General features: G+C 28.9%; 1 protein-coding gene across 1 annotated transcript; it reads right to left on the bottom strand.

The window, feature by feature from the left end:
• Positions 1–4,461: 4,461 nt before the first annotated feature.
• Positions 4,462–21,743, bottom strand: LOC147817063 (uncharacterized). Its single transcript, XM_087157739.1, has 6 exons — positions 21,714–21,743; positions 20,773–20,816; positions 19,788–19,857; positions 12,739–12,779; positions 12,095–12,221; positions 4,462–5,380 (listed from the first exon to the last, which is right to left on the bottom strand). The coding sequence occupies exons 1-6, from the start codon at positions 21,741–21,743 to the stop codon at positions 4,610–4,612; spliced, it is 1,083 nt and encodes a 360-aa protein (XP_087013865.1). The 3' UTR covers positions 4,462–4,609.
• Positions 21,744–22,774: the final 1,031 nt, after the last annotated feature.

Below are 22,774 nucleotides of genomic sequence, written 5' to 3'. Positions count from 1 at the left end.
TGAAGTTATTTGCAAACAATTAGAAGCTTAGACAATTCGAAGCTTCAAACTATAGAGTTAGAAGCTTGAAGGTAAGACAATATAAAATTAATTGTAACATAATTTGAAAAGAAAAACAATTATATCCAGTTTGCATTATTTTTTTCTTTTTTTCATTTTTTTTTTTTTTTTTTTGCATTTTTATTTTTTTTTTTTGCATTTTTTTTTCATTTTTTTTTAAGTATATATATTATTTTTTTTAATATATATATATATATATACATATATATATAATTTTTTTAAAGTTTTTCTTTTTTTTTTCTTTTTTTTTTCAATTTATTTTATTTCATTCAATCCTTTTTTTTTCTTTTTTTTTTTCATAATTCTTTTTTTTGCAAACTGGTAATTCTATACACAGAGATTTCAATAAAAAATGCATCACACAAAATGTAATATTGAGTAGATTTTAAGAGTACTATAAAATTTTAGCTATCATTAATAGTTCAATCAAATCTATCCAGAATTGAGATGAGGAGGAATCGTTAAAGTAAAAAAAAAGTTAACAGCCACAGATTTGTCATGAGAAAAAAGTATTCTTAAAAAGTAATGGTTCAGTTCACCATTCATTTGCTGCTGTTTTTATTAGGCAGAGGAGGCTCACATTAATAAGATCCTTGGCAAGTCTTATCTTCCTGTTTTTTACATCATGAATCGTAATTCACTCCATGGCAATGTCTCATGCTTTATTTTACAGGAATGAACCTGTGCAATCTCATGGTAATTGAAGAATCGATCAATTTTTCTTCATCGGCACTGCAGCCTAGAAGAAACCAGGGCCGTCCTGGTTAGCTCCGTCATCACTCTCCATCTGAGACCACTGTTTCTGTCAGTTAACACTGTTTCTGTCTAGTTTCTGTGAGCTAGCACACCATGTGGGTTTTTCTTTAAAACTCAGCCACCACCTGGCAGGTCTTATCTTCCACCTTGGCAAGTCTTATCTTCCTGTTTTTTACATCATGAATCGTAATTCACTCGATGGTAATGTCTCATGCTTTATTTTACAGGAATGAACCTGTGCAATCTCATGGTAATTGAAGAATCGATCAATTTTTCTTCATCGCCACTACAGCCCAGAAGAGACCAGGGCCATCCTGGTCAGCTCCGTCATCACTTTTCATCTGAGACCACTGTTTCTGTCAGTTAACACAGTTTCTGTCAGTTAACACAGTTTCTGTCAGTTAACACTATTTCTGCCAGTTCTGTCTAGTTTCTGTCAGCTAGCACACCAAGTGTGTTTTTCTTTGTAACTCAGCCACCTCCTGGCTGGCTCTTTTCCTGGTGCCAAAGGGTTGACAAGTAGCCTCTTTGCAAGGTTGGAGTCATCTAATCTTTTCAGGTTTCCAAGCCATCTCATATGGCATGCTTTAATGATTTGAGCGATGCAGGGCTCTTTAAAAGTTTTGTAGAGATAACTGTTAAAAAAATTTTGCCATACGCTACTTTCCATTCCAGGGCCACAAACTTCGCCTAAAATGTTTCTTTCAAAGACCAAATGACAATGATAAATTGATATTTATCATTCAATCAACAGTTCATCAATCAACTGGGCAGCTTATATGAAATGTTCATATATAAGTTATGAAAGAGATCCAGGCGAACCACCAACATTACCTGATCTCGAACCAAATTCAATCCCTGTTATCTTCTGACCTCCTCCAGTGAACATTTAGATAAAAATGGAAACTTTTAATTTTTCTATCGAACAATAAATATTAACAAAATAAGACAAAATTCTTGAAATTAAGTTAGAGAAGCCATTCTTAGAGATAGCAAAAAAGGCTATGGCAAATACAATATTTTAAAAACTTGATAGCTCAATAAACACAATTAACAATTAACATTTTGTTCTCATATAACATATGTACATTATACAGCAGTCAAAAGCCATTTATTAAAATGACATTGTTTGCAAGTCATGTATTAAAAAAAATAATGAAATAAGTAAATAATTTTTGTTGCAAAATTGTGCAATGTTTAGAAAAATTTTCTTTCTGAAGCTAAATGCAAACTATTTAAAAATATTCTGAAGAAAAATTAAAATTATAGAAAGAGAAAATTTAAAAAAAATTCTAGAGTCTACGGAAGAAATTATCACATTCATCAATACAGACGTTTTATTTCGTCTAACAATTTTTGTAACAAAACTGAAAAAGAGTTACATTATTTAAAGGACTAGAGTCCTCCAAATATTTTTTTTCTTTTTCAAAAAAAGGAGAAAATTATATTATGACAAAAATAATTTAGTTAATTTTTTTCTTTTCTTTTTTGTTGAGTGAAACTTTTTTTTTGTTTCACTCAGAGCATTTTTCTTTTTAATGCTATGCATTTTTTTAACAAGCTAAATGAATGTGTTAATTTACATGACTGCTTCTGAAAGGAATATTAAGTGTACTGAAATATATTTCAATTTAATTAAATATATTATATTGAAATATATAAAATAGCATTTAAAGTTTTATGGTTGTCCTTGAATCAGTTTTTCATTACAATTCAACATCTGGTAATAAGGAAAATATATTTTAGAATATTTATCTAACTGTAAAGTATAACGGTACTTAACCTTTACATAGTTTCTGTTACCATTTTAAAAGATTGACGCAACTGAAAAATAATGTTAAATTCAAAAATCTATTCTTTCTTAGAATTATTTTTTTTAAAAAAAAATTAAAATAACATTTCCTTGCCCTTTATCTCCTTAAAACAAGATTGTTTAAAAACAATTTGACTGGCTGAAATACATTTAAAAATATTAAATGGATATCAAAAGTAATAAAAAAATTTTTCATTTATGAAGTTCTTTTTAAATCCGTGAGAATAAGTATTATCCAGAAAAAGCATGTAATTTGTAAAAGCGAATTTAGAATAAAAAAATTTATTGCAATTAAAAATCGGTAAATGTTGACAAAAAAATTCATATAGAAATAGTGAATGCCAATATTTGATCAAGAGATTTCATTCAGTTAATGCAATCCTGTTTTATTAAGCCCCTCGATTTTAATAATAATCTGAATCTATTATTTTAAGCGTATGTTCAATACCAGCCATTTTGAATGTGTTACGTTATCAACTTATTTTTCCCCTCTCTCTTTAGCAAGAGCTTGTAAAAATTAGGTTTTATATTTAATGAGCCAAAATTTTTTTTTTCATTTTCATAAGTTTTTCTTTGCTTTTTTACATAGATGTAAGGAACTGGAATAAAACAAAAACTTCGTGCAAAGCTTCGTTTCCATCTGGAGACCACATTTTTCCAAAATTCATTATTTCATGAAATATTCTTTGTGAGAATAAACAATGTTGGAAACATGTTTTTTTTTTCTTCTTTTTTTTACATAAAGTACCAAAAGTGAAATAAATAACAGTAGTAGTGAACAACTGTCTAAATCAATTTTTTTTAAATCTTGATTTTAGTTTTGGACAAAAAAAATGTACATTTACTGATTCTACACTTATGTATTTAGTCGTTTTCTGTTTTAAAATATTAGATTTCTAATTCAGAAAAATCTGATATTAACTTATTTTTTACGTTATATTTTTTCTTAAAATGTTCACGAGATGAATACTTTAAAAAGATAGATTAACATAAAACAATGTAAACAAACGAGAACATAATAAATATAAAACAATGCTTCGTAGTAAAAAATTCCATGAAGGAATAAACTTAAGGAAAGTAAGACTGTTCAACATACTTCAAAAAAGCTAAATAGGGATCTTGTGTGAGTGAAATAAATTACGTGACATCTGAAAATGGTCAATAATTTCAATAATTCAATTTCTTTTGAGGGCATTTGTAAGGATTCTTTAAAACACTTTTGTTTAATACAAATAAATTCGCTGCTCATATATCTGATGCTAAATACTAAATGGAGACAATTATAGAAAAAACTTATAAAACTGTTTCTAATATTTCCTTTTCTTAAAAAAAACGGAAACCAATAAATGCCTAAAAAGTTCACTATTGAAGGTGCTGAATCTAGGTCTTTTAAAAGAAAATCAATAAACTTTAAATTTTTTTTTAATCAAACATTTTTTCATAGTAATTCTTAAGCTAAAAAATGTAAAAATTTAAATGCAAAAATTTTTTATAACTACCACTGACTAAACTGCATGTAAAAATTAAGCTCCTTATCATACTGTCTGATGGTTTCCTCCTGATTGACACAATAAAGAATCGTTAAATTTATAAGTTAATCATAATATTAATTTTGAATTAAATGTGAGAAAAATAATTTACATAAATTTACTTACATTTTAATCACTCAAAAAATTAAATTTTGATTTCTAAGAATATTTTTTGTATAAGCGAGAAATCAAATACCTAGTAAACAAGAATATTTCCTAAAAAACTTATATTGCATTTTAAATCAGTCAGGTTTTTTACTAAACAATTAAAAAATGTTCATTTGATTAAAAAAAAATGTTTGCTTAGAATTTTGACAAAGGTAAAAATGAAAATGAAAAAAAAAATAGTTAATTTAAGTAATTAAAATGTAAGTAATTTATGATTCAGCACCCTCATTAAAAAAAGTTTAATTTTACTATTTGGAGTTTTTAAAATGGAAAAAAAAAAGACTCACCTGTTCCGGCGGCGGAGTGGGCGCAGCCTTGGCTCACGGTAAACCACAGAGGGATTTGGACGTCGCAGTCTGGCAGACACCGGACGTGCATCGTCCAACTGACCTTGAGACGGCGGGGCCGAGTACGAGAAATCGGATAACAGCATGGCAAGCTGGGTACTCCTAGGATTCCTAGGACGTCTGCGGGGAGGTGGTGTTGGAGTTCGAGGGACAGGTGCAGAAGGTGAACTGCTGGCAGGTGAAGATGGAGAAGACGAAGGGCTGGGACTTGAGCCACGAACTGAATCTGGCTCGCTCACCTGCCTCACTTCATCTTGACCACTTCTCCCACCAGGTCCATCACTTACCGCACCATCGTCAACCCCGACTCCTCCCACACCCAGAGCCAGCTGGTTTCTCAAATACTCAACTTCCCGCTCTGCCCTTTCAGCTCGTTCAAGGGCAGCTGCCTCGTTACGACGAGAGGTGTTTAGCCTCTCGCGCAGGTCATCGAGAGATGCATGTCGTCCAGGAGAAAGACTCTCATCAAGCTCCCGTATGACGGAAAGGTCCACTCTGCAGGCATCACAAAGATTCCCCCTGTCTGCAAGAGGCAGAGACAACCTCTGCGGCGTCCGCAAGAGAGATGACCTTTGTCCACCGCCATGAGCGGGAGTGACGGAGCTTCTCTGCGTCGAAATATCCCTCATGTGTACCGGGCCCCCTGAAGGGCCAGCTCCAGAAGAGCCAGCTCCCGAGGGGCCAGCCAATGAGGCGTAGAATGCCGCCTGAAAAAGAAACCAATCATAAATAACAATTACAGCACATCATATTTTTATTTTATTTTCATACCTAACTTATTGGAAATTCTCTCCTAAAACCGAAAATCTGATTTTTTTTTCCGGCAAATGTTAATTTATTTAGTTATTAAACATTTAAATTGCCCCAGAAGGCCTCCGTGAGTGATGCAATCAAAAACGATCCCTGATTGGTTATGACGTCACATGTGCCGAATGGAAACGTGTCGTCTCCATCCGCTAAGGCTATTTCAACGCTCTTTTAGTTTTGATATCACGTATAACGTATATCGTATGAAAATTTAAATTTGTAAGTAATGTTGTAAATTATAAGTGAAAAGTTTGTGAATTAAATTTACGGTTTTGAGAGTGTGTGCAAAATGAAAGAAAGGTTTTAAAATTTCAAACGTTGTTATTTATCACTAAAATATCTGAAGAAATGATTATGCAGCTCTTTACATCTATATTATCTTACATTCTATATATATCACATTCTTTATCATAATTAAAATAATTAAAATGTTGATAATTTTGTTGATGTGTTGAAATTTTTTCTCAATATTTTTATTCTTTGAGTAAATAGGAACTTTGGTATGGCGAAAAATTATTCTTATATGCATTTGTAAAATTTAATTTCTGTTTCTGTAATAAAGAACTAAGTGAATGCATATGCTTGATTTCAAATACTCTTACAGCATAGATTAAGGCAATTAAAATAAAGTTAATAAAATCTAGTTAATAAATTTTTTTCTTTTAACTTCAAATTTTTTGTTGTTGAAAGAATGAATTGAAAGTTTTGCTGGGATCACAAGTTTTTTTAAAAGGCTGAAGACAATTACATGCTTTGAATTCACGCTAGAATAAATAAATAAAAATTATCAATAACTTAAGCTTTCCTACATTTTAAAATCTAAAACTACTTATTATTCTACATAAAAAATTGATCCAACATTTCTTTCACTTAAGATGAAAATAAGTCTTCGAAATGAATTTGAAGTATACATTAAAATTAAGATTAATATGGTTAAATAAAAAAAAACGAAGTAATTTTGTATTTATAACGCATTATTTAATAAGCAATAGCACACACTTTTTTTATTGAACTAAAAAATCTTAAATATTCAGAGCTAGAAAATTTCGTAAACTATTAACAATGTTTCAGTGGGTACCATTGAAATTTAACATTATAAAAATACGTTATATTAAACCAGGCCCGGACTGGCCAATAGGCAGATCTGGCAAATACCCTGTGGGCAGGTTGGGCCGAGCCACCAGAGCGAAGAAAAAATTTATACATTGCATGAATTTCAAATAATATTGCGCAAATAATAATAATGTTAAATAACATATATATGTAGTAATAATATTGTTTTAATATACAGTGTGATTCAGACCATGCGTGCCACCCATTTTTTCGAGAATGGAGCAAATAATCGATTTGAAATAAAAAATCTAATAACTAAATCGACAAATTGGAATTCAATAGTGATATTGTTAATTCCCGGAAGTACCGGAATTTGAACACAATTTTGATTTTTTAATTGGAAACCTATATCTTATTTGGCATCATTGGAGAGGGTTTTTGAAAAAAAGTAACTTTTACTTGAAATTTTTTTTTATATCTCTTACTGTTTCAAGATAATAGATACGAAAAAATTCGGATTATTTACTTCAATTCATAATTTTTAAACAAAAATAATTAACTTGAATTGTCAAAATCGCTTCAATTTTTATAAAACATGGGAAGAAAAGCACAAATGTGTTTTAATGAAGCTATTAGACATTATGACGATAAAAATTTTTTTTTAGTGAATATGTCAAAATCTATTTAATATGTATTTTTCCTTATCTATTATCTTGGAAAATAGTAAGAGATATTAATAAATATTTTAAGTAAAAGTTATTACTTTTCAAAAACTCTCTCCAATAATGCCGAATAAGATTTAGGTTTCTATTTAAAAAATCAAAGTTGTGTTCGAATTCCGGTACTTCTGGCTACTTGCGGGAATTAACAATGTCACTATTGAATTCCTTGGGGTCGATTTAGTTATTAGATTTCTTATTTCAAATCGATTATTCGCTCCATTCTCGAAAAAAATGGGTGGCACGCATGGTCTGAATCACACTGTATTTTATAACTTAATATTAAATTAGTTCCTGGAGATCCTGTTAGATGTCGTTGTTGACACATGATAAAATCGAATAAATAAATACCCGACTGTGAGTCTTTAGTGCTGTGTAAGATTCTCTTTATTATTTTTTTTGCTGCACAAACGTGAACTTTTATTTTATCCAGTAGAATTTTCTACAGTGTGACTCTTCACTAGACTTTTGATATAATGTATTATTTGCTTTTGTGTGTTTCTTAAATTCCACTTGGTAAGTACCTATTTTTAATTTTTATTTCTATATTATATAGGTATTAAGTTCCAGGGATTTCCCACAGGATCGGTATCGATCCCCAATAGGTCTAAGGACTTTTAAAGGGGGTCTATAATGACGAAGGGGTTATGGGGGCCTATTGTCGAATTTGTACCCTACTAAAACATTAAAAGTAAAAACTGGTTTAACCTGATAATTCAATAGCATACCTATTTGAATAATATTTGAATATACTAAACACTTCATTGTCTTCTAGTAAAAATAGTAATAAAGTTGATATTTGTTTGCATAGCAAATTGACTAATACATATTGCATATATTTATACAATATTTTTTCATATTTTGATTGGAAAATTAAGGAATTTTTATGAAACAGCTATTCTTAATGGGCTCTTAATCTTGTAAACTGCTAAAGATAAATGTCTGTTATTTTATACAAGAGAAATATAAAAGTCTTTTCAATTTAGTTAGAATTCTGTATTAAAATACATAAAAATCATATTCTTAAATTGTACTTTCTTTAAAATTTTCCTGCGACGTTGAGAGGGACATGAACATCACAAGTATTTAAATAGGGGTCTCTAGTCTATATCAAAATAAAGTTGGGAATGTGAATTCCTGAGTTGCGGACATTTTAAATTTTCTAAATATCTTTATCAAACATTCTTACCGAAATGATCTTAAGAATTTATGTAACTTTTTTAGCCTTTTGGATTTCAGTTCCTACATAACAAAAGAAGGCGTCAAATTTGATCAACACTCTGAGGAGCGGCTTTTAAATCAAAGTTCACTTTAGTCTTGAGTTTGGTGACCGAGTAATGGATAAAAACAAGAAGCGCAAAGTAAAAGGAGGAGCAGAATGATTGGAGAAGCAGAATCTTTTAGAAGTTCAAAAATGTGTTAAACTGATCTTTGCATGTCCGCAATCGCACTCCTCTACATCAAATGATGCAGTGGAGGAAACAGTGGCGGCAGCTGAAGAAGTTGCTAATATAGTTCATATCGAGATCAAGAACAACAGGAAAATGATCAGAAATTGAACAACAGGAAAATGATCATAAATCAGAAATTGAGCAACAGGTGGATGATCAAAAATCAGAAATTGACCAAAAGCACATTAAGAGTAACGCCTCTGATCTTGCTATAATCGAACTACAAACTGAGCAAGACAGCAATTTAATTCCCTCGTTTAATTATTTTATACATACTGAAAAGAATCAACTCGATTTATTTTTTAAGTATCATCCGAAACAAGACGTCAGTGACCCTGTGTTAAAAAAGGCAATGTATCGGAAAGATGATTCTTATAGGAAATGGTTGACATATAGCGACAAACAAAATGCTTTGTTTTGTTCAGTATGTTTAGTGTTTGCTTCACCTTGGGTTGGTTCATTTCCGTTTTTACGAGGCATGGAAGATAGAAGGCATGTTCATGACATAGTCGATGAACATGAGCGAAGTGTTTCACACCATAATTGTGCTGAAGCATATTTTTTAAGAGATAAAGAAAATCTTGATAATTTCCTATTCTGCAATCAAATGTCTTTACATCGAGTACAAGTACGGAAAAGAAGCGAAATCTTGCAACGAATACCAGATATTATTAAATTTATTGGGAAATGAGGATTAAGTTACAGAGGCGATAAGCTAGAAGCTGCCTGCCTATACTCTGGAAGACATGTCCGTTGATCATGGAAACTTTTTGGAATTTGTTGTTCATCTTAGCAAATATGATATTACTTTAAAAGCCCATTTGAAAGATTGTATTGAGAGCAGTAAAGACCTTCACGAGTCACAAAAAAGTAAAAACGGAGGGTCTTTGTTAACGTTTCTGTCCAAATTCACCATTAACAAAATTATTCAATTAATTGGGCAACTTATAACACGGAATATTAATATGGAAGTACAAGCAGCTGGTTTGTTTTCTTTACAAGCAGATACAACACAGGATATTTCATGCAAAGATCAATGCTCAATTATAGTACGATATGTGAAAGACGATCGTGTATATGAAAGACTTCTCGCTGTTGTAGAGTGTAAATCTTCAACAGGACAGAATAGGTTTTCTTTAGTGGATTAAGTTTTAAAGTCTTGTAATACAGATATAACAAAGTGCATCGGTAATTCAACTGACGGGGCTGCAAATATGCAAGATGAATATAAAGGATTTTCTTCATGGCTTTCAAAAGAGTCCCCTGGTCAAATTCATGTTTGGTGTTATGCACATGTCTTAAATTTAGTTTTAGGAGATACCACGAAGGCACTAATTGAAAGTGCATCGTTTCTCAGATTACTAAATTGCGTCGCAGTATTTTTCTGTTAATCCTACCAACGTATGAACATCTAGGAACAAAGTAACAATCACGGAAATAAAAAAGTCTTGCAACTATTGGAGAAACACGTTGGTGGTCCAAAGATTCTGCATTAAAGAAAATGTTTGGTTCATTTTCAAACTGAGATTCAACTATAAAGCCGTTATATGTCACATTGATTACAAGTTTAGAAACTATACAACAAAATTTAAATTTCAAGCCAGATATCCTTGCAAAGGCAAAAATATTTTTAGAATTATTTTGCAAATATGAAACAGTAATCACCGCCAAAATATTCTCAAGAATATTTTAATTAACTACACCGCTCTCCCAATATTTGCAAACCTCCGGTTTAGAAATCTTAAAAGCTTTTGGAATGGTATCACAAACGTATTAAGAACTAAAAAAATTTTGAGAGATTTTGAAGGTGTACAAAAAGTTACACATGATTTTATTATTCGCGCAAATAAGGAATTTGAAGAAACTGAAGTTTCCACAAAAAAGATTGAAGAAAAGAAAATTGATGCCGGGTGAGACAGCGTCGAATGAAGCAGTTTTTGATGAGGAAACCACTGTATTTAAGATAAACGTCCATAACATTATTTTCAGTACAGTTGTAGCGTCAATGGAACGCCGGTTTCCCGAAAATGGAAAATGGCCCAATCTAGTTCCGAAACATTTCCCTGAAATACGTTTTAACAAGCTTCAATCTGGCGAACTAAATGAGTTAAGCAAACTCTTGCTAAAATTTGACGAAGCAGCTATAGGTGAAAATTTGCGGATTGAACTAAGAAATTTAGCTTCACATTGGGAAAAACTGAAAAATTCAGACTTAGAAGATTATAAAATAATCAGAGAAGATCATTCAAATGAAGATGATAACGACTTTACTTTGGAAACAGAAGAAGTAAGTCTAAAATGTGAGACACGCAGTGCGTGCAAAAATTGTGTTATTTGTTGCTACAAGATATTACAGAGATTCAATTTATTGACCAATTCTTATAATTTAATTGGTCTATCATCAAAATTTTTACTAACATTGTCAATAAGTCAGGTGGCTTGTAAAAGATCATTCTCCCCATTTAAAGTAATTAAAAATCAAATGAGGAGTACTTTTTCTTCGGATAATATGAATGCTCTCATGGTAATGGCAATAGAAAAAGATCGATTAATGACATTAGATAGCGACGACATAATAAATAAATTGGAAAAAAATAGTGAGCTTCTTCAAAAGTCATTAAATTAAATTTTAATTTAATGACTTTCGAAGAAGCATTAAATCTATTTTTAAAAAAAAATTTACATAAAGCATTCATGCATGTGTAGTATAATAAATATTTTTATTTACTCTTCATCTTTCACCTTCTTTTTGATTTTATCAATCTATGTTTCCTCATAAGAACCATGTATTTTAAACTGAAATATATTCTATGAAGGATTATTAAGCAATTTTTGTCTACTTTCTTACTTCGATAAATGAACTTACGTTCATGAGAATTTATAAGTAAAAAATGCCTAAAAGTGATACATTAGGAGCCGCGTACACTTCGCGCACGCGGTGTTTATGTGAAGTAGAGGGCCAATATCTGTAAATTCCGCGGGCTGATTTTAGATCCCAGTCCGGGCCTGTATTAAACCCCCATTTTTATTAAGTGATATTAGGGAGCAATTTTTTATACGCATAGTTTTTGACCATCTGACATAGTTGGATTTAATTACGAAAATTCAAACGAAAGCAAGAACGCATTGGCTCTTACAGCAAAGCGATTGTAAGTGAACGGCAGATGGACACGTGTGACGTCAGTTCGTGAATAATCACGTGACTCCCAGTTTCAAGTGAGAGCGAAAGTAAGCGTTTTTTGATTTAAAATAACTATATAAATAGCCTTCTTAGGAGAGTAAAAAACTGTTTTCTGGGAGTATTGAGATATTCTGAATGCATTAAAATTTTTAAAAAAATTGACTGTAATTGTCCATTGTCCTAGAGATAAAGTTCTAAAAAAAAACTTACTGCTTGTGGTCTCCGCTCCGCTGTGATGCGCTGGACACAGGCGCGGTCAATTGTTGCTGTTTGTGCAGCCAGCAACTGCACATCAACATTGGAATCCGAAGAGGATTCTGAACTGGGGGGCTGACCTCTGAAAAAAAAATTACATTCTGTTAAAATACATGGTCAGTATTGCGACAATTCAATTATTAATAACATAAAAAAAATTCATGCTTAACGATGCTGGATTATGAGCTTGGTAAAATTAAACGAACCCTCAGTAATTGTGAAAATTTTAAGGTTATAGCATGCAGAGTCTCTATTTATACGAAATTTTCAAAATCTTCCAATAGGAAGGTTACTTCTAAGTTCAATTAAAATATATTAAATTAAAACTTGAAATTAAAATATAAAAATGCTCCGAAAATATAAACTTTGAAGTTTATAATAATTTTGGAATATACCATGCGAATCGGCATTAAAAACATAAAAGTTAATGTTTGCTAAAAAGATTTTTAAGAGTTTCAATGTTTCCAACATTAATAATAAATCAGATATTATATTAATAATAAATCAGATATTATATTAATAATAAATCAGATATAATATTAATAATAATTGATAATAAATCAGACATAATATTAATAATAAATCAGATGATTACTTACTTGTACACAACATTCTTCTTGAAGCGTTTGACGCGCCTCTCCTGAAATATAATTTAAATTTATTAGATAATTATGCAAATCCTTTAATGGTTTATTTTTTTACTACTAAAAAGGGAAAAAGAAAATTAAACTCTTAAGTACATTTTATTCAGTTGTTGCAATAAGTTATAAAATTATTTTTGTTAGAATTAGTTAATTAAATAGGAATTATAAATGTACATGATGATTGAGGACGGTTGATGTAATGTAAGCAAAAAAAAAAAAAGATATCGCCCTGTATAGCTTTTGTTCTAATGATCAAATTTTTACGAACTTATTGGTTCCTAGGGGTGTCCTTTAATATCCTGCAGTGCTAACTATTAATTAAGTGACGAACATTGGGAACAAAACGTACTTTCTTTAAATAAAATTTTTTTTTTTTTTACATATTTGGATCTTCAAAGTATAGGGGGTTGTCTGGGAATTATGTTCCCCTTATTTTGGTGAAGAGGGCAATCCAAGGTTCGGACACCTTAATGTTAATTTCTTTTGCTGTATTTTAAGTTCTTAAATCTAATTAAACAATTAAAAAAATTGCATAAAACCAGTTTACACAAAGATATTTTCATACAAAAATAATTTATAATAATTGTTTTTTATTTTTTATAATATAATTTAATTGGAAATGAAAAAATTTTGAATTAAATTTTAACATTTCTCATAATTTTCTATGCTACGCTAATTTTCCATTCATATACTAATCAATTGTTTTAGTACTTTAATTACTAATTCTCCTTTTAAGTAAAATTCCTTTTCAAGTTATTGTCAAATTTTTATTGAAAGAAAACTTAAAATTATTGTCATCTAGCCGAGAATTAAATCTTGTTAAAAAGTTAAAAAATATTCCGCTGATCAAATTTATTCTATTCAAAACAGCTGACTATTTACCATGCATACTACTTTTTTGAAAAATGAAGATTAATTGATTGACTTTTTTATTGTTTCTGTTGTTATTTAAGTAATAATTCGAGTAATAAGTAAAACGAAAAATAAATGCTTGTGTATGCACAGCATTTATTTTTCGTTTTGTTTTTTAAATAAACAAAAAATTATGGACATACAATTATATTTTGTAGTTTAAACTTATTTTCGCTCACTAACTTTAAGATAGTTGCACTTTTCAAATGTTCAATAAATTTGTCTAAAAAGTTGTTTCTATTATTTCTCAATTTAAGCAAAATTCAAAAAAATATTTTCATATCTGAAAAATGCTCGATTTGTCTTATTTTGTTAAACAGAAAATACAAAAAATAAGAAAATATTAAAAGATTCCAAAACCATGCTATTTTTAGAATCATCATCTCAAAAAATTATTCTTTTTCCAACTTTAGAATTTCCTTAATGATACAATATGATATATTAAGAATATTAAAATAATGTATTAAAAATAGAAATTGTTTTTTTATTTCACCGTAAAAAGATAAACATGTTAACGTTTTTTTTAGGCTCAATTGAAACGTGACAATGATTTAATTAACCCCATAATTGAAATCTGTTGGAACCTTACATTTAATTGCTTGAAACAGTTAGAAACAATTAAATTTATTAAATTATTGGAAATTAAACTTATTTTATTATTTTGTTGAGAGCTGCAGGAAAAACGAGGAAAAATAGCCTGGTTTACCTTACTATTCATACATTTAATATAACTTGAGTTGTTTAAGCAAAAAAATAAAATAAAGGGTAAAATATAAATTCTACTGAAATATGTCCTTAAGCATGCACTAAAACATTTGTACGATAGATTTAAGAATCGATGAATAAAAATATATATTTTCCAAAAACTTCGAATTAGCAGGAAGACGATAACTTGTTCGAAATAATTGATTTGTAACTACTTAACTTAGATTCCAGGGGAGAGGGATCATTCCATTAATTCATTAGACTTTTTAAATTTTACTTGTAGACGGAATTGTTTAACATCCTAAAAAATGTTTTTCAGAGAAGCAGTAAAAAAATAAATAAATGAATAAATAATTGAAACAAAATAAAAATATTTTTAAAAAAAATTAACAAATAAAAAGGTATTGCTTTGAATTTTTCAGAAAGTTTGATAAATTACATATGTTTTTAGGAGGTTCCAAAGGAGCCATAGCCATTATCTTACCTAAAACTAATTTTAATATCACATAAAATATTTCAGAGGGACATAAATGAATAATCCCCAAAAATAAAGTGAGAAATTGCATTATCTTAAAAAAATATAAATAAAAGTCGACATGTTTTGAACATTCATGAGGACAGTCATTATTTTCCACCGAGCTCTGAGAATGGTAACGTTTGAAGCAAATGTTTAGCGCGCTCTAACTAGGTCTAAAGGAGTCATTTAGAGTAAAGGAACACATTAGATAAGTCCATTCACAAGAAATACGATAAATCAATTGCCACAAATTCGAATAAATTTAATCTCGATAATGTTAAAATTCTAACCACTCCAGCCATTCTAAACCAAATTCTAACTTCCCTAACCATTCCCGAGTATCAAGCTGAGCGGATGTGCTCAACTTGATAACGGGGAATCTCATTTTGTTCATATGAATGCAGATTCTCTTGTAAACTCTATTAGTTTCACACCATCTATCCATGGAACGTGAAAATACATTTCGCCCTGATTTGCTTTTCCCGGAAGTGAAATTTTTACCATAAATTATAAATTATAAATCATTATTTTGATCAGAATATTATATTGAAAAAAGTAAATGTTTGTATATTACTATTTCAATAAGGTTCATTCGGTCCTTAAAAAATTTAAAAAACTGTGGCACCTATATTGAAATAAAGAAGTTATTTTTAATTTAAAATTTCAAAACTTTAGATTTTGTTACCAGTCTGTGAAGTTATATATTCAAATTGATTATTTAATACTGTGGAGAATATAACCGTAATAAAATAAATTTATCTTCTTAGTTTTGCTACCACTATTACAGTTTCTTAAGTTACCTCACGAATTCTGTTTAAATAGAGGCTATCGTATCAGATATATATGTATGTAATGACGGTAAGAATCGTTAAATAAGTTTTGAATAGTTAATAAAGGAATTAAGCTTTATTGAATTAGCCTTATTTGCTTAATTAAAGTTAATAAAGGAATTAAGCAAAGAAACCATATTAACAATATTTAATGATTGTAACTATTGAACATGTTGAGCGACATTTTATGAAGATCCGTTTCAGAATGCATAAAAACATCAAGATGCTATTTGCAAATTATCTTTATGTAAAGAAAGCTACGTAAATCATGTATTCAATAGAATGAAATGATTTTTAAAAAATGAATATTCTTAAACATAAATTTTTCAATCTTTTTAAAATGTCACGTGACATTCACTAATTCCTTCAATTGTAAAAAAAAAGAAATATTGCCGTATAAAGAAATAAAAGAAATATCGAAAAATTTGGTTTTTGTATAAAATCTTCATGTTTAAAGAAGTTAAAAACAACTTAAATAAAAATGTCTCATAAAAAGCTTTTGTGCCTATACAGAATAAAATCAGTAAAATTATAAATAATTTATAAATCGATTCAAATTTTATTTTTAAAGAAAATATAAACGAAATCAATCTTTGGCTTTGGGCAACTAAAAACAAAACAATTGCCAAGAAACTTCCAGATATTTTCATTTTAACAATTTTTTAAAAAAGAGCCTTTCTGACCGGAGCTGACACAAAAACGAAGAATGGCTTCAATTTTCATTTCATTCTTTTTTATCTTCAAAGCTTGGTTGCTTAGCAACGTACTATTTCTCTCTTGTCATTTACGCTGCTAGAGTATAGTTATATTAAATTTCTAATATGGAGATAAGTTATTGCCTTTTCTTCCAATTGTATAAAACTTCCTAGAACCCTAAATTTCGATAAAATTTTTCCAAAAAAAAAACTAACAACTCAGAATAATTTTTGATCTATTGATTGGATTTTCACGCTCTGGGACTTATTCTTAATGGGTCGAAGAAGGAACCTCTAACATGCTAATTAATAAGCGTAGACAATATTTAAAATTACGAAAATCCGACACAGAAACAAAATTCCTCTAAATAAACATGTCTTTCTTTCGATGAATTTGGATTTCTGACTCCCAAAATATAGGCAATCTGAGAAATATATTTCCCATAGTTTGGTCAGGAGACCGATCCAAAGTTTGGACCCCTTATTGTTAATTGTATGTTTATCTCGAAAACTTTTTAAATGAATTGAGAAATCTTTGCACATGAAGCTCATTTATCTAAAAAATTAAGTTTAGTAAATATTTATTATTTTTATTATTTTAAATAATAGTCGAAAAAATTTTGAATTGTGATTTGTTACATAATTTTGAAATGCGTAATTTTCTAAGACAACACACAAAATTTGTTACTGAGTTGAATACATGAAAGTTGATGATGAAAGTAAAAGATGAGCCAAACCTTTGCACGGCAATTATCGGAGTAATAACTCTCGGAGAGAGCCGATTTTCCACGTTATAGATTTGTTAAAACTTTTCAATCCTTGAAATGTAACAGGTGGCGTTCCAAGCGTTATTTTTGTAAAAAAAATTAGTAGAGATCATTCTTCCCACTTGATCTTCATAAAGGATAATTAAAAGTTTTCTTTCATCCCTCAAACCTTTTTTTGTAAAAGAATATTTGCCTGAGTTGTAATCGAAACAAAACTGATGAATGTGAGAAATAAGAACTACGCATTTTTTTTTGAATTGTAGTTTCATGTTTTATTTCATTTTATTACCGTAGTTGAACAGCCAACCCAATTTTGAGTTTACGGCTACCTATGTTCAACTCCGCAGCATCGTAATTTTGAACCTAATGCGAAAGCAAAGGATAAGAAGAAGAAGACCACGGAAGCGTCTCACGGTTTGTCTTAGTGCAAGGGGACTCTAGCCCGTGATTCGTCAACCACTGATGATCTTTTTCGTCAGCTCTGTGCTCGGTGCGAATCGGGAGTTACATATTGTAATTTTTCCATGATTTAATCCCAATTTGTTGTCTTTATGTCTAACTTGATTGCATTTAAAGGACCGAGTAATAGAAATAACGATAATTTGGGACTCACTTTTCAAACTCTGTGTGTGCTTCCTTTTTTATTTTATGATAAGCTTTTGGTTTATTTAAAGCTACATTTTTATTACTAAAATTAAATATAATTTAATAATTGAAGTTGATAATTAAATTGTTAAGAATATTACACAGAAAAAGAAGTGAAAAAAATATAATGCCATTTATAAAGCAATTAGGTGTATTCTATATTTTTGAACACTTTTAAAGTATGCACAGAGTTTATTTATAAAAATTTGAGCAAAAATGTAAACTTCCGATAAATAAGTTTTCGTTTCGGATTTGCAAGAAAATTATATACAATATTCGTTTAAAAAATTAGGCGCAGAAAAATGTAAAAAAAAAATTAACTTATGATTATTAGCACTTTATTCTTTCATACATTTATTAAATTTAAAAATATTAAAGGTTGAAAAATATTTTTAACGTTGTGCCTTAATTTTCACGATTTTAAGTACTTTTAGGACCCATAAATTGAGAGGTCTCAAGCCTAGTCATCCTTTGGTTTAATCTATCCTAGATTATTGATTTAAAAAAAAATAAAATTGCATCCTGGATAATCTGGGACCTGAAGGAACTTCTAATTAAGATAATTAATTATCTTTATGATGCAGAGAGTGAATGTAATAATAATAAATAATAGATAATATGATGAATAAAGTGTTTTAAAATAAACATATCTCTAAAAATATCTCAACTACGAAAACTATCCAAGTATAACCCTCGTACTGATTTTACGAAATTTTTGAACGAAAATTTCGTTCAAAATTTTTTTTATTACGAAAAGTACAATTTTGCTCTTATAAAGCATCTGATATTGCTACTTAAGAAAATGAGGCATTGTATCTTATGTTATGTTGTAAGCTCAATAGAATGGAAAAGAAACAAAAATCAAAAATAATTAACCTCTTAATAAAAGCAAAGAATTTTTATGTAAAAATGTGTTAATTTTTTTTAAGCAATTGACTTATAATAGTTAATAAGAATTATTTTTTTTGCAAGGAATCAATATGCATAAATATAATTACAAAATATATGTCAATTGAATTAATTACTAATAAACCAAAAGCATGAGTTTATGTCCCTATTTTAAGAACTTCTTTAAAAAGAGCAAACATAAAAAGCTAGGCGCACGAATATCCAATGGGCGGACTTAAATTATGAAACAATCCTAAAGCATTTCGGGGTTGTTTTATGACCAGCTAGGCTTTGGTAATGAAAATTATAGCCAAGTATGATCTTATTAAGTAAAAATGGGAATTATAATAATTTAAAAAGAAATTTTTTTTTAAATATTTTTTAAGTATAATTATTTTACTTATAATTATTTTACTTATAATTATTTTACTTAATAAGTATAATTATTTTACTTAATAAGTATAATTATTTTACTTAATAAGTATAATTATTTTACTTAATAATATTAAATTTACTTAATTAAAATTTTCATCAAATATCATTAAGGAATATAGGCTATGCTTTCTTTTGAACTCATAAAAAACATCTAATGTAATATTTATTTAGATTTTTTTGTTTAAAAAGACAAGTACCCAAGAGTTAGTTACAGCAAAACTTTCTATTAAATAAAAAATGACATACTTTTCACAGCTTTGCGATACTTGCATTTTTTTAATAATTAATATTAGTTTACTTAGTTTAATTACTAAGTTTGTTAATTAAATAATGAACTATGAAAGAACTGGTACATTAAACATTTTATAGTTTAATTATTGAAACGCTTTAAAAAATAATCAAAATCTGAATAGTTATTAAATATAAATTATGTTTTTTGGTTATAGGAATAAAAAAACAATAAAAATGACTTAAAATCAGTTAGTTACTACTGTTCGAGGGATTGCAAATACGTAAATAAAAAAAAAGAACTTTGTTTGCAGAACAGAAAATAATAGATTGATATAGAAAAAATTGATATAGAAAAATTGATATAGAAAAATGAACTCACCGTTTGGGAGGGCGTTTCTTCCTCGCTAGAAGAATGGAGTACACGAATGGCCTTGCCCACGGGGCGGACACTGAAACAATAAAAATACTAACATAAGAATCGTATATCAGTAGAATAGCTCGTGTCAATACCCATGATTTTACAAAACACACATAATTTCAGTTTTTAGTTTTCAATAAAATAAACATTGTGTAGTTATTTGTACTCATGCATGCATTATATGCATAGACATTGCTGGTAAAGACTAAGCCTGTTAAATTATCTAAACATCTTAGACTCTTTATACTATTTGGTATAAAATCAATTTAAAAACTAAATGAGGGAAGGTATTAAAATGATATATTAAGGAATTTAGGAATATTAAATTGATAAAAATCATTGTAAATACTGCGATTTTAAATGATGAATTTTAAACACAATGGGTCGAATAGTTTCTAAGTCATGAAATATGAAAAATAAAGTTTTTAAATGTTCATTTCGCAAAAATACTATTTGATTATTTTTAAATTTACATTACACAGTTTAAAACAGTGCAAAAACTTTTATGCCTCAAAGCTCAAAAATCTTTCAACCATTATGTAAAAAAAAAATAAGAAGAAGAATTTATTACATGGGATTATCTTTGGAAAAATGAAGTTAATTATTGTGTGCACAACTGCTTTGATTTACTTCAAAAAGTTTGAAAATATGGGGAAATACGTTGGAACATTAAGAAGCCCAAACTTTCGACCACTTTATAAACTATGACTAGCGAAAACCCAAATATATCCAAAGCAGAAAGGCGAATTAAGGACCATTTAAACTATGATATTAGATCCATCAAAAAAATTGCAGAAAAAATAAAGATTTTATGCCGCAATTCACCTTCGTAGAAAAGTTTTTCATTTGAAATTAAAGAACAATAATTTTTGTGAATTGGTGCATGTAATGAAGAAATACATTTAGTGTCGAGACAGTGAATTAAGTCGAGAAAAAGTTTACTTACTTGGATCCGCCGCTTCCACCAGAACTTTCCTCCCCTTCTTCATCCTGTTAGTAGAAAGTAATAAATTAACATAAGCACGAAAAATAAATTTTTAGAGTTATAAAAAATAAAAAAAACGTTTTATAGTCAAACAGATTATCTATCAAACTTAGAACCTCATATATTAGGGTATGTCAACTGGTTGAAATTTGTTTGATTTAAGATTTTTTTCAAAAAAGACCCAAAAATCATGCAAATGGAGAGTTCTTTCAGGGATGCAAGTTGTTCATGACAACCTCATAAATTCAAAATGAAGTACTTTTCGCTAATTACTAAATTCTTGCATTAATATGCAAGAAATCAGTAATCCATGCAAAAAAGTTTTAAAAAAATATTTTATTATGAACAACTTAATCGTATTTTCAACAAATAAAAAACCGAACCTAGTGGTTTAAAGGATTGACCTCAAATATGCCAATGAATGTTTGTTTATTTATTTTTATTAATTTATTGTGTTATTTGTGTTAAGGATTCCGATACAATTAAACAGACTACTTTTTGGATAAATTATCAAAACACGGAAAGAGAGTTCTGGAAAAATAGGGTCTCAAAAGTTGAGGAGTTCGGTCCCCTTATTTTACTTTTGTTTATTCTGCGTTATTTGGGCGTTTCTTAAGCGATATTTTGCACGAGACTTTTAAATTTTGCACACGGATTTAATTTAATCCATAATTTCACGACATTCATTAGGTTCTTTACAAATTGTATTAAGAAAAAAGACTATTTTTTTTCTAACAGACACCTTTACTGTTTCAATCTTTCTGCGTTATTTTAAAAATCATTAAAAGCAATTAAAATCTGAAGATAAACGATTTGAATATTGAGAAAAATTCAGTTTTTAGAAGGAAAAGAAAACATAGAATTTAATATTATGACTAAGATAAAATTGTACCAAAACTTACCCTTTTTCTCTTATCACCAATACTAGCCATAACAAATATTTCTGTAAAAGGAAGAAGAAAGAAACATTCAATTCAAATTTTATTCTCATTGCACCTTTTTTAAAATAATCATACAATTTTTAAACTCATAAATAGTTACAGTTTTTACGGATAGCTCTAAAGTTCGCAATATTATTTTAAATATTTACAATAAATGGGCAGCTTATAAAGAGCGCTTGCTTCATGATTTGATTTTCAACGCGTTTCCATTAAATTGTTTTCTTGCTTTTGAGAATGGAATAATGTAATCGGAATCTTAACTGCTTTCTGACTAGCAAGAGTATTAAAATCTCAACAGAGGTTCGATTTTCAATCATTTCTAGATCACCACAAGCATAACTGTAACATCCATAGACGTACCAAGTCGTTTTTATACGAGTGAGCCATAATAGTTATCGACGTTTTCATATTTAAATGTGATTTCAGCTTTATTAACCTTTTCAGAAATTCAATTTCATTTCACTTAAAATACTTCACTTTCGCTTAAAATGTCAGTATTTATAGTCAATGTATAGTCTCTCATTTAGAAGGACTCAAGTTTATAAAAATAATAGAATATTAAAAAAAAAAAAGAAATTGCAACTTGGTTCCAAAGGCTTTTAAAGGAATGTTCGCAAAATACAGTAAATTTGATTCTTTAAGAACGTCTTTAAATCTGACCACTAATTTTCCGCTGTAGAGAAATACTACAGTTTTAAGCATAATAAGAATTTATTTTATTATTAGAAAATTGACAAAAAATACTATAAAATTACAACTGCGTAGATATTTTTAAAGTTTTATCTTTCAAATTTAGATTTCTTCTGAATCATCATTTATAATTGCTTCAACCTGAAATATTTTTAATTCCATAATTTTAATTAATTAGACATTATTTTTAGTTAAATTTTATTTAACTTTACTTTTTAGAATTGTTCCTGTAGTGGAAAAATAGTGGGAAATCTTATTTAATTATAATGGTCATAAAATGCATTGACAATGAAAAAAGTAATAGAATAAATTAGTTTAGGCTTGTATTCGAG

Source organism: Parasteatoda tepidariorum, chromosome 1 (genome assembly GCF_982258835.1).
Source record: "Parasteatoda tepidariorum strain Cologne lab strain chromosome 1, Ptep-v5.0, whole genome shotgun sequence".
Lineage (NCBI taxonomy): Eukaryota > Metazoa > Arthropoda > Arachnida > Araneae > Theridiidae > Parasteatoda > Parasteatoda tepidariorum.
Note: the sequence above shows the minus strand (reverse complement) of the source record. Positions and strands in the feature narration are given on the sequence as shown.